This window comes from Microcaecilia unicolor, chromosome 1 (assembly GCF_901765095.1).
Source record: "Microcaecilia unicolor chromosome 1, aMicUni1.1, whole genome shotgun sequence".
Classification (NCBI taxonomy): domain Eukaryota; kingdom Metazoa; phylum Chordata; class Amphibia; order Gymnophiona; family Siphonopidae; genus Microcaecilia; species Microcaecilia unicolor.
Genome location: NC_044031.1, coordinates 548,551,215 through 548,563,926, shown reverse-complemented (window position 1 = coordinate 548,563,926; position 12,712 = coordinate 548,551,215). Strand labels below are relative to the sequence as shown.

Sequence of the window (12,712 nt, the reverse complement as noted above, 5' to 3'; positions counted from 1 at the left end):
ATGCAACCCACCGGATGTCCTCACTGTGCTATGCCAGTGGGTGCAATTTGCAACCCAGGTGGCCAGCTACACATATAGGGGCTGAGAAGAACTGTGTATTAATATGTGGAGGTGAACCACAAGCTGAATGGAAAACCTGTGCAACTGGGCCAGCTTCAAATCATCAGTGGCTACCAAACTTCTTCTGCTGCACTATTTCTGTAACTGAAAAAACTAATGTAACTATCCTTGCCAGATGAGTAACTAATGTGGAAACAGAATACCTGCATCACGTTTGGTAGAAAACAGACAAGAGCTGCATTGTACAGCTTTGACCAGATAGGATTTTTTTTTTTTTTAAAGAATAATACTGGTGATGGAGAAAGAAAAAAAAGTAAGTTTGGCTATTTACGCCAAAATATATCCAGATGGCTAAAGAAGATAAGAACAGCTAATTTTTAGGAAATCCATACAGAAAAAACTAAATACAGTTAACTGCAATTAATGACTGACTGCTACATATAAAAACAGGCCTAGCCTAATTGATATTTAAATTAAACAGAGATAAAAGTCGTAGAATCTGTATCTACTATTCAGGCAGCTACTGTAAACATTAAGGTGACTACCCCAGAAATTACAAAATTACATCAAATTTAAGCTTAGAACAATGAACCAAAGAGTAGGAGCACATGTCTTAATAAGGGGTAAAACCATTTTTTAAACTTGAAAAGAGCTAATAAATGTCTAAATTTGCTTACTGTGAATCAAACAGACAGGAAACTCATGAATACAACTACCAGATGACAGAAACAGAAAAAGAATTTTGGTGAGAAAAATTGTAACAGTCTGGAATGCTGAGGAAAATTTAATGTCACACAAACAGGAGTAGCTAATCCTCCACATAAGAGAGTTAAAGAAATATTTCACTGCTTATATAAACTGGAAGAACAAAGGTTCTTGTCAGTGATCCCTGTTGTGTAAAAAACTTAAGCTGGATACCAGTGAGAGCTTAATAAGTAACGGAAGCACAAACACCAGAGCACTGAAATCACTGAAGTAAATCAGAACAGGCTCACCCAAGGCAGGCTGATTCCAACAAGAGATGTTGGTGATCCAATGGTCCAGTGGGGAGAGGAGGCAGGGATCTCAGAGACTTCTGAGATATATCTCAGCTCCATAGAACAGCTGCCTTTTTTTTTAACAGGAGTCTATGCCACCTAGCATTAAACTGGGTCAAGAGAACAAGCTAAGCACCTTGGACTCAACGGGAATACAGTTGAGTAGCTGGTTCAAGAGAACAAGCCAAATAATCACCCCTAAACTCAACCGAGTCTCAGTATAAAATTGGCTCAGGGGAAGAAAACCAAAAAAAGGGTAAAGATTAACTGAAATTACTTATAAACAAGATTAGGAGCAGGGCTGTTAGCCCATCATCTATTCGTTGGGAGACGGAGGAAATAACATTCTATGATGCATAATACCCTTAAGGGGTGAGAACTATTTTCTTCCTCTGTGTCCATCTGCTGGTAGAGGGACACAAACTGTTGGTCTAGACTAGTCTGATAGAATGCTATGGAATTAGTTTTTTAATGTATACCCACAGTTACAGTATTTGCAATACAATACTACTTGCAGAATGATGAATATTAATAAAATAAAGCAATAATTAGCTTGTCATAGGTCTGCCGCATCCTCCTGGCACAATCAAAATAAACACAACAAAAATACTCTGATTCATAGGAAAAATGAATAAATTATTGTTTCAGTATCTCTCCTTGTAAAAGGTACAGCCAGTTCTCCTATATATACAATACAATAAAGTTTTGCATGGACTAGATGTAAATACCTGGAGCTTTGGCACAAATTTTTATTGATCCCATGGTTCCAGAAGCACATTTGACCAATGACGTGCTGCAGTACTTCAGCTCAATATTCTGGATTAAGCCCTCAAGTGTTGGCAAAAGTTTCTTAGAGTTCACACCTACTAAAAGACAATTACAAATGTATTAGCTGCTGAATTTAAATATTTTTATACTCATTCATCAACACAGTTAAAGGTCAATAAAATTGACAAAGATATTCCTTTAAAGATAGAAAATAAAAGCACGCAGATTGTATAACTACAGATCTGTGACAGAAATATATTGATGTGTACATGTACATATACCCACAGTGCATATGTAAGACATAATTGACTTTAAAATGCTAGATGTTTTTACAAGCTGGTCAAATCCTTTACATAATTTCACAAGTGTACATTTCCCACATACAGGGTGAGGAAAAAAAAAGCAACCTCCTAAGAGTATTTTGTTGTTTTCTGAGCAACCACTTTGAATTTCAACAAGAAATTTTCCATACTTAAGTAGTCATCATACTTACATATCACTGTTAAACAACAATTAATTATGTTAAGCTATGTTGATGTTACTGACATTTTAGTGCTATTACCTAGCCGTTTTTGCGCATTAAAAATGTTCACACTAAAACACAGTAAAATGATAAAATTCAAACGATACGATTAACAATGTATCAGAATTTCACAGTCACTGTAAATGCTCAAAGTGTCCACCCCCAGCTCAAATAACAGTCATGCTGAGAAGTCTATAACTTCACTGTGTTTAAAGACAATCTCAATCTACTTGGCACATAAACATAGATAGTAACAACATAATAAAGCTGTAAAATTCCACAATGAAATTCCAAGCAGTTGCTAAGAAAACAGTAAAAAAAAAAAAAAAACCTCTAGGGGGTTATTTTTTTCCTCACTCACTGCAAATGCCACGTTTTACCTTTTCAATCAAGCCATATATTTATTTATAAAAACAGTTCAGAGTACCTATACTATACTCAGAACTGGGCACTACAATATAACCACATAAACCTAGTATACAATTTATATACAGGGTAGATTGCCCATAGAAATAATATTTTTTAAAAAAGCATTATGACCTCAGCAGTGCTACTCGTCAGACCATCTTTTCTGAAGAATTTTATACACTTACTTTGTCATAGGTCAATATTGTAACATGGTAACATTTTTTCTTTTTCTTCATACTTTTCATTATTTTTTATTGAGATTTTTGTAATTATAACAATATAACATAAAGATAAATGAAACAATAATAGTAACAGAGAGCATCCACCAATTGTAATATTAAAAAACTATTAGTAAGCTGCATTTATGAGAGTACGCAATAAACTATAACTGCCTTATGAGCACCAGTAGCAGTGTATTCTACTTAACTCTACTATTGTTGGCACAATAAGGGCCCTGTTTATTAAGCTGCGCTGTAGGCGTGCTAGCATTTTTAGCGCGCACTAAAGCTAGTGACATATATATTCCTATGGGTGTCTATAGCGTTAGTGCGTGCTAAAAACGCTAGAACACCTTAGTAAACAGGGCCCTAAGAATCTAGTAATGCCCAAGTCTTTAAGGAGGACTAAAGGTTGTGTTGCTTGAGAGCCAGAGTAGCTTCATATTTTCTGATTGCACAAATGTTGCTCCACCATTCTAAAACATTTAACTGCAAGTTATCTTTCCATTTACATATAAGGTGGAGAGCGGTTGCAAGTATAATGTTAAACAAATTGTGGTGATCAGCTTCAATGTGAATGCTAGGGTCAGATGACCATAGAACAATTAATAAAATGTTTTGTACTTTTTTGGGATCTTGCCAGCTATTTGTGGCCTGGATTGGCCACTGTTGGAAACAGGATGCTGGGCTTGATGGACCTTTGGTCTTTCCCAGTATGGCAATACTTATGTACTTAAGTCCTAAATTAATAGGTCGGTCAAAAATAGTTACCATTCTCTCCCAAATAAGGATCCAATAAGCTTTAACATTTTTACAATATTCATGTGGGATAAGAACCCTTGAGAAAGAGAAGCAGGACCAAAATGTATCCAGAGTTGGCATCCTCCTGATTTTTGCAAGTCTAGAAGGAGTCCAATAAACATTATGAATTGTGAAAAAGGAAGATTGGACATACTTCTGGTGTAAGGTACTCAGACCAACAAAATCTGCAGGAATTACTCAGTCAACTTCATTAGCAGGTATACCTAATTGTTTCTCCCATGCAGATTCAACCAGGGGAGAATTATTTGTAAAAGAGTCACACAGACCTCACACAAACAGCAGCACAGAGCACAGTGAGAAACTGGGAGTGGACAAACAGAGGAAAAATGAAAGACAGGAGACAAGTAGGTAGAGATGTAGAATGAGAGGAGTGGGGTTTTGGGGACAGTGAGTGTTTGGTAGGGGAAGGAGGTGAGATAGAGAGGAAGGGATGGATGTGGCTGGGGGGGGGGGGGGGGGGGGGCTAGTAGGTGTGTGCCAGGACTTAAAGAGGTGAGACACAGAGGAGGCAAGTCAGGTAATGTAAGGGTCAAAAGGTTCAGACTGTAGCAAACACAAAGGTAATAATAAAGTACTCTCCACCCTCTCTCACAAATGATCACTTCCATCCCTCAAGAGTCCATTCGCTGGGGTGACACCTTTGCACACTGTCAGCTGAAACACTATGTTCACTCTCTCGATAAGGTGGCACTTCAGTTTCACTTAGGAGAGAGAATTTTAACCCTATTTGCCGAAATTTCTAGTGAGGCCCCCTCCATTTCTAATCTACAGAAGAAACTTTGGGCATTAGTGCCTGGAAAGGAGCTGGTTCAGCTTAAGAGACGTTGGGAGGTAGATGTAGGTCAAGATCTTACTTCTTGGGATATTGCAGCGCATCTTAAGAACATCCCCCAATTAATTAATGGTGCAGGATATAGAGAGTGTGCATACAGAGTTATTCATAGAACATACTTTTCACAAGTTCAGCTATTCCGAGCAGGTGGAATAAAGACACCCATTTGCTTGAAGTGTAACTCAGCTGATAATTCTCTATATCATGGGATTTGGGGATGTCCGCTTATAAGATGTTTTTGGAAGAGGGTGGCGACATTTCTTTCTCTTATGATGCCGAAATGTGTACAGGGAACGCCTGCCCAGGTGGTGCTTGATTGTCCGGACACATTTAGGGGGCTCAGTGCAGGTGAAGTCTTGCTGTGTCGCAAGCTTTGCTTGATAGCAAGAAAATGCATCTTGCAAAAATGGGCTTCACAAGACAAGCCAGAATACTGGCACTGGCGAAACCAAGTACATCAGGTAATTACCTGGGAAGCACAAGAAGCTAGAGGCTCTTATAAACGTAAGCTCCGATTTCTTGGGATTTGGAACCCCTACTTAGCCAAGATAACACAACAGGGAAGAAGTCTAATCCTTAATAAATTATGATTGATATTACATTTAACTCTGGTGCACGGCGAAATAATTATATGGGAATATAGGGTGGGTGTAGGGGGTAGAGGAGGGGAGGGGGATATAAGGGTCCAAACACAATGAAAATGATTTTCGTTGTCATTGTGATATATCAGTAGAATATACTGTGAATATGTTATTCTGGTGTTTGTAGTTTTGCAATTCTGTTGTCAATAAAAACTGATGAACATAAATGAAAATGGGGGAGGGGAAGGGGTATGGGAGGGGGAAGTTCAATTAGTTAAAATTTGATGGCGTTTTGCAATATACAGGAGCACTTGATGTGTTGTTATTGGACTATATATTTTGCATTACCAGATGGTTGTATAATTTCTTTGCTTTGTCATCAATAAAAATCGTTGAAACAAAAAAAAATGCAATTTCAAAAAAAAAAAAAAAAATGATCACTTCCACCTCTCCACTCGCCAACTCAGCAAAATCACAAATGGATCCATTATATGCAGGAAACATTCATCATGTAACACCACCCATGTTACATCCATGAAATGCCCCCTCTGGGAACATTTTCTTTTAAGTGACTAGAGGACTTCCATGAATTTTTTTTTGTTTGTTTGATTAGATGTTTTAGACATTTTTCTGCAAGAAAACCTGTATCTGCCTGTTATGCCATTTTTGGGTTTTCTGATTCAAAAATGAGCCCCTAAATATTGTGATAAACACAGGCCTGCCATACCCTGAGGAGGCCGCTAGGGGGCGCTCTCCTACAAGAGAAGGAAAATGCCATGATATGGTCCCTAGGGGGAGCTCCAGCTAAGGTCTGAACATGGGGACCAGGGAGTATCGGTAGCAGAGGTTCCCTGTCAAGAGAAGGGCACCCAGAAGGCTCTGGACTCATCCAGAACTGAGAGGAGGGGCCCAGAAGGAGTGTGGTGGGCTATGGGCAGCCCTATATAAACAGTACCTCCTGAGGAGCAGGGGTGAAGGGAGGAGAGATGGGAACCTGGTGAGACTGCTGAAGGAGGAGTACCTGGAAGAGGGAAGAGAGAGCGAGAAGGAGACCCTAAAAGTGAAGGTACTTACCAGGCCATGTTGTTGATGGACCAGGCCATATGTTGATGGACTTGTGAAGTGTTTAAAATGAACTAACAGCCATGGGGTGGAGGATAGGACTTTAAGGTCAATGAGAGTGAAGAAAGTCCTATCCAGGGGTGGTGGCTGTTTTACACTGAGAACCCTGTCTCTCAAAGTAAAGGGGCTCAGTGAGTGTATGTGCAAATGAATAACTGGGAAGAAGTTGTTCCCCACAAGACTGAATCCAGGTACCAATAAATTGAATTTGCACTTGAGGACTGCCTAATTTGCATATTGATGAAGGCTGGAGAGTCCGAGTTATAGTTCCAGGGAAAGTGCGGTGGGTCACTGTCCGTGAACCAGAGGAGTGACCGGGACATAACAAGGAAGGATATGCAGCTGGAGGAAGGCATGTCAGAGCAGTCACCCTGAGTAAGGAAGGAGCCCAGAATATAGAGGGGGGTGCTTGCCAGTGACTGGGAGAAGACCAGGGCCAGTGAAACCGGGTGGAGAGCAGGAAGTGTACGTGTCTTTACAAGCAGCTCCAAAGCCAAGCGCTAGACAGCCTCAAGAGGGTTTGGCCCAAGAATACCCTGAGGGGGTTATAAAGGAAACCACTTTGTTTTGAACTGTTTGCTTCTGTGCGGTTTTTGCTGGAGTTACCAGGGATTTACCACTGGTTGTTTTGAACTGCTTTGGTTGGAACTGCCTATGGCTGAGCTGTTTGCCTGGCTGATTACAATATGTAGCTTGGCTTGGGAGCCAAGGGAATTCCGAGGAGACTGGCAAGTGAGACTCCGACCAGCAGAGGACTGCATTTCTGAATCACCCAGTGGCCGGGAGCTTTACAATATATTATATTACTTTATTTATTTTTTGTCTATTAGATTGTAAGCTCTTTGAGCAGGGACTGTCTTTCTTCTATGTTTGTGCAGCGCTGCGTATGCCTTGTAGCACTATAGAAATGCTAAATAGTAGTAGTAGTAGTAGTAATATATATATAATACCATCATACATGCACATGTTTTATTAAGGGGCCTATTTACTCAAGCATAAGGATTTGCAGTTACCATGTAGTAGTTATGAAAATAACTGAATTGTAACTGCAACACCTCTGCATTAACTGCACATGAATGCTCAAGAGATACAGAATTTCTGTTCTTGTATAAAACAGACATGCCCCATATCTACTTAATGGCTCAGCAAATTTTCACAATGTGTATCATACAGGAAGATCACATTTACAGCAAAACTTAGATTTTCATTAGACTCTCATAAGCAATAAAGAATAAACAGAGAATCTAGAGAAATATTAGTGTCTAATCCCTGAATAGCTGTCACTATTCCTAACAAATAATACTGCAAAGCATATACCCCCTCCTCAATTTTTAAACACTGGTATCTGGATAGTGGTGCTGAAAATCCAGAATAGAGATATCTGATTGGCTGTCCTAAGTTAACTGAATAGTTATCTGGGTAAGAGCACTGAATATTGTCAATAACTTGGTTCTATCCAGGCTCCGCCCCCAGACTGTACTAGCACTTCTTGGATAGTGCTGAGACGGTGGTCTGTCTGGATTTTCTGCAGCATTAAAAACCAGTCATGGCCCAAGTGAACATGACTTATCTGGATAGGAGTGGCTCCTATCCAAATAAGACCCACTGAATATCAGACCCACAAATTTTAAACAAGACAGCAAAGGAACATTTGACAGCTGCTGGCCTTAATGATCTTCAGTATTTCTATTCTGTGTACATATAAATACTGGGACTAGACTTGCTCATATATTAATGCATAGCTATTTTGCCTACATACCACCAGATTCTATACCAAATTTGGGCGTGATCTCAAATTGTGTGCAAAACTAAATTAGTTAATGAGCCATTAACACTCAATAATTGGCTCTTAACTATCAATTATTGGCTTAAATTGGCATTAGTTTGGAGCTGTGCATGCAACTATTGCAACTATGTGCAATTCTATAAAGAACCATGCCTAAATTCTTACATTCACAACCCAAAAGGGGGGTATGGCCATGGGAAGGTCATGGCCGTTCCCAAAAGTTACATGCAGTAATACAGAATTGGGGTTGTGCATCCAACTTGCACACGGATTTACACCTGGTTTCAGCAAGCAAGTCCTGGCACCTAATTTTAGTCGTGGGAATCAGTGCTACATGCAGAGTGTCCTTTATAGAATAGCACTGGGTGCCAATTATTCCTGGTGCCCAAATTTGGGAGCCAAAAGAATATTAATCTTTAGTCCTCAACTCATTAAAATGTTTTAACAAATATCCTTAACCTTCAAGTCAAAATTCTGAAAGTTAAGTGCTGCTCATACAAAACAATCACTTCATCACCAGTTTTATATTTCTTTACATCCTCACATAAAAAGCACCTGTTTAAAAAGAGTAATAGAGCTTTATATTCATCAAACTCAGAACAGCTTATGTAACCCATTCCATCTTCCCCTCTGGTGGAAAATATTTTAGTTTATATTGCACAGCATATTACCAACACGTATGAAGACTCTCTGATCAACAGTCTGACATGCAGACAGCAACCTGCATGACTGCACTTCTTTTCTAAATATTCACTTGATTCAATAAAGCTAATTAAAACCATCCCTTCTGAGATAATTTCAATTTCACAGAAAAAAAATATTACAGATGTGGAGATATACACATACCAGGGAAAAAGAAAGGGAATATCAGTGCTTTTTTTGTAGAAAAAAAGGTGCCGGTACTCATTATGGGCGGGGTCACCACATATGGCCCCACCCCTATTATAGCCACACCCCTTATACCAGCCATGGCGCATATAAACAGATATCATTGAAAATATTATACTAGTATAGGTGAAAAAAAATAACGTGATTTTTTTTATTATAAATAATTTCTGTAAGCTGTTACTGCTCCAGTATACCCAGTCCAAATTAAGACAACAGATGTAAATTCTCAAATTGGACATATTCCAAACAAAAAATGAAAATAAAATGATTTTTTATTTATTGTCTGGTGACTTTGTTTTTCTATCCATATTGGTCCCAGTCTCTGATTCTGCTGCTCTCTATCTGTTCTCTTAACTCCGTTTCCAGGGCTTCCTTTCCATTTATTTCTTTACTTTCCTCCTTTCTTCTTCATTTCTTGCCCTACATCCATAAGTAAAAGCTGGGTCCTCCTCTGTGGAATTGACTGGAGGAGGTATAATGTGGATCCAGCTTTTGCCTATTTTCTCCATCCATGTGCAGTTTTTCTCCTCTCTTCCCTTTCCCTCATCTCCATCCATGTACATCTTCTTTTTCTTTCCTCTCCTCCATCCATGTCCAGCACTTCTCCTCTCTCCTTCCCTCCATCCATATCCAGCATTTCTCCTCTCTCTTCCCTCCCCTGTATCCATTTAAAGCAATAATTCTCTCTCCCCTCTCCTCCATCCAAGTCCAGCATTTCTCCTCTCTCCCCGCCAACCCCTCCATCCATCCATGTCCAGCAATTCTCCTCTATCTCCTGCTCTCCTCTCCATCCATTTCCAGCATTTCTCCTCTCGCCCCTGCCCTCCCCTCCCATCCATGTGCATCTCCTTCCTGCCTTCCCTCCCCTCCATCCGTGTCCAGCATGTCTCTTCTCTCCCCTGCCCTCCCCTCCCATGTCCAGCGATTCTCCTCTGTCCCCTGTCCTCCCCTGCCATCCATGTCCAGCGATTCTCCTCTCTCCCCTTCCTTCCCCTCTCATCCATGTCCAACAATTCTCCTCTCTCCCCTGCCCTCCCCTTCCATCCATGTCCAGCGAATCTCTCTTCGCTGACCTCCCCTCCCATCCATGTCCAGTATGTCTCCTCTCTCCCCTGCCCTCCCCTCTCATCCACGTCCAGCGATTCTCCTCTTCCCCCTGTCCTCCCCTGCCATCCATGTCCAGTGATTCTCTTCTCCCCTGCCTCCCCTCCCATCCATGTCCAGCAATTTTCCTCTCCCCTCCCATCCCATCCATGTCCAGCAATTCCATCTTCCCTGCCCTCCCCTCCCATCCATGTCCACAATGTCTACTCTCTCCCCTGTCCTCCCCTCCCATCCATGTCCAGCAATTCTCTCTTCCCTGCCCTCCCCTCCCATCCATGTCCAGCGATGATCCTCTCTCCCCTGCCCTCCCCTCCTATGTCCAGCAATTCTCTCTTCCCTCCATGTCCAGCGATTCATTCAAACCCCAGCCCCCCCCCCCCCCCCGCCGCCCTCCCTCAGCTCCCCAACTTTCCGTTCGTACACCCCTGCTAACTGCCTTGAAATCTTTAGTTTAGCCGAAGTCGCAGCGAACCGGTAATAAAAGCAGCAGGCAGGCTCGCCTCCTCGTCGCTTCCCTTCCCTCTCAGCATGTCCCACCCTCATGGAAAGGAAATTACATCAGAAGAAGGCGGGCGCACTGAGAGGGAAGGGAAGCGACAAGGAGGCGATCCTTCCTGCCAGTGCCTGCCAGCTGCTTTTACTGCCGGTTCGCTGCGACTTCGGGTAAATTAAAGATTTCAAAGCAGGGAGCATGGGTGCACGAACGGAGGGGAGTGGGCAGGTGAGCCGGACCTCACAAAAAAGGTGCCGGTACGTTGTACCGGCACGTACTGGCACAAAAAAAGCACTGGAGAATATAAAAAAAAAAGGAAAGCCTTTCTCCTGCCCTTTAGAGATTATCGGTCATTCAATTAATTTGGCACTTATATTAGGCTTTAGACAAGGAACCTCAGCATTTTAATATAACCACCTTGAACTGAAGTGCAATAAAACTGAAGTGAAATTACAAGTAAGCGATTATCCTTCCCATCCCCCCCTCTAAAAAAAATTCTAAATATTTATCAGAATAAATATGATGTGATTAAACATCTGGTTATCTATTTTTTAAATATATCTTAACATAAGAATGTCCAACTAGGAAAAAATCAGTTAATAAGAAGCATCTGGTGATTACAAATATGTGATAATTGCTTGGAATGCATTTTTTTAATACAATCAAAATAAAACAGTGGACTGTGAGGGTTGATAGCTGGCCAATCTTCCTGAACAACCCTTGAGCACAAAGAGGCCATTGAAAAAGAGCAAGGACCGAATCTTTTGGCACTCATTGGATCAATGAAGGCATTAATCTAGACCTTCAGCAGATATATTTCTTGATCCTAGGATTCTCTGGCAGATATCCAAACTACTGAAGCATAACTCTCTAATTTCTTCCACAGGTTGGCACAAAAATTTTCCTGCTGTTGATTTGAAGGTTGAATGCAACATTCTGGAACAGACAGCAGTCCTCTCCAGGACACAGACAGAAAAGATTGCATCTCCGTCTCTTTCAGGTTATGATCAAACGTAGTGTAATCTCCGATCCATAGGCAGAATATGGGCCCTATTTGGCCGAGAATAAACTACCTGTACCACATGGGAGAGGAAAGAGTTTTAATGCCCTATCACCCAATCTATCTAGAAACACAAAATGTTTGGGCCCTAAACAAACTAAGGCCCCTGTTTACAAAGCGCGGCTGCTGGTGCAGTTTGAATAGGCTGTGTTGGCATTTTGTCATGCAGTTTTGTAAATTAGGGGGGGGGGATAAGAACATTAAAATTCCTGTGGAAACAACAACAAAAAAAATCAGAAACACATCAACAGCCTGCAGTCACCACCAGTAACAGTGTGTTTTTGTCCCTGATTGTTGCCTGCCAGAGCTCTTGAAGATCCACCTGGCTCACCCCTCACCCCTGATACTCAAAGCTGCAAATTGAAGATGGAGAGATAGGAATACTGAGATCCTACCTGTGTAACTGCATAGCAAGTACACCACCTATTTGGGGGTTGGGAGGGGTATTTTGTACAGTGCTATCTAGACAGCTTGGGAATAGTGATTTGTACTAGTAGTGGCTCATTTAGATTCAAATAAATATGTGTCAATTTAATCTTGCTGTTGCAGTGGGTATTTGAGTTTCTGAGAGATGAGATAGATAGATCCTAGGTTAATGCAAACTTATGTAAATAATGTCTTGAGATTCATGATGGGTATAGGAAGGCTGCTTCGGCAGCTAGTGCATGGCTTGTTGTGGTGACTGCCCTGGGATACCTCTTAGAAAATAGTCTTGCAGGTCTGCTTCAACTTATATGGGAAAGGATGAGAATGGGGAAAGGATAGAGACACAGAGGGAAGATGGGTAATGGACATGGAAAGAGAGTTAAGAGAAGGCAGAGGAAACATAAGGGCATAAGAGTAGCCATACTGGGTCAGACCAACGGTCCATCTAGCCCAGCATTCTGTTTTCCAAACAGTGGCCAAGCCAGGTCACAAGTACTTGGCAAAAACCCAAATCGTGGGGCAACACTGTATACTACAAATCCCAGGGCAAGCAGTTGATTCCCATGTCTGACTTGATAGCAGAC

General features: G+C 41.2%; 1 protein-coding gene across 1 annotated transcript in view; it reads right to left on the bottom strand.

Annotated features, from left to right (window-relative positions):
* Positions 1-12,712, bottom strand: part of VPS13B (vacuolar protein sorting 13 homolog B) — a 1,674,799-nt gene that overhangs the window by 1,295,786 nt on the left and 366,301 nt on the right. The window contains 1 exon segment of the mRNA XM_030217225.1: positions 1,826-1,960. Coding sequence (XP_030073085.1) covers positions 1,826-1,960 — 135 coding nt within the window.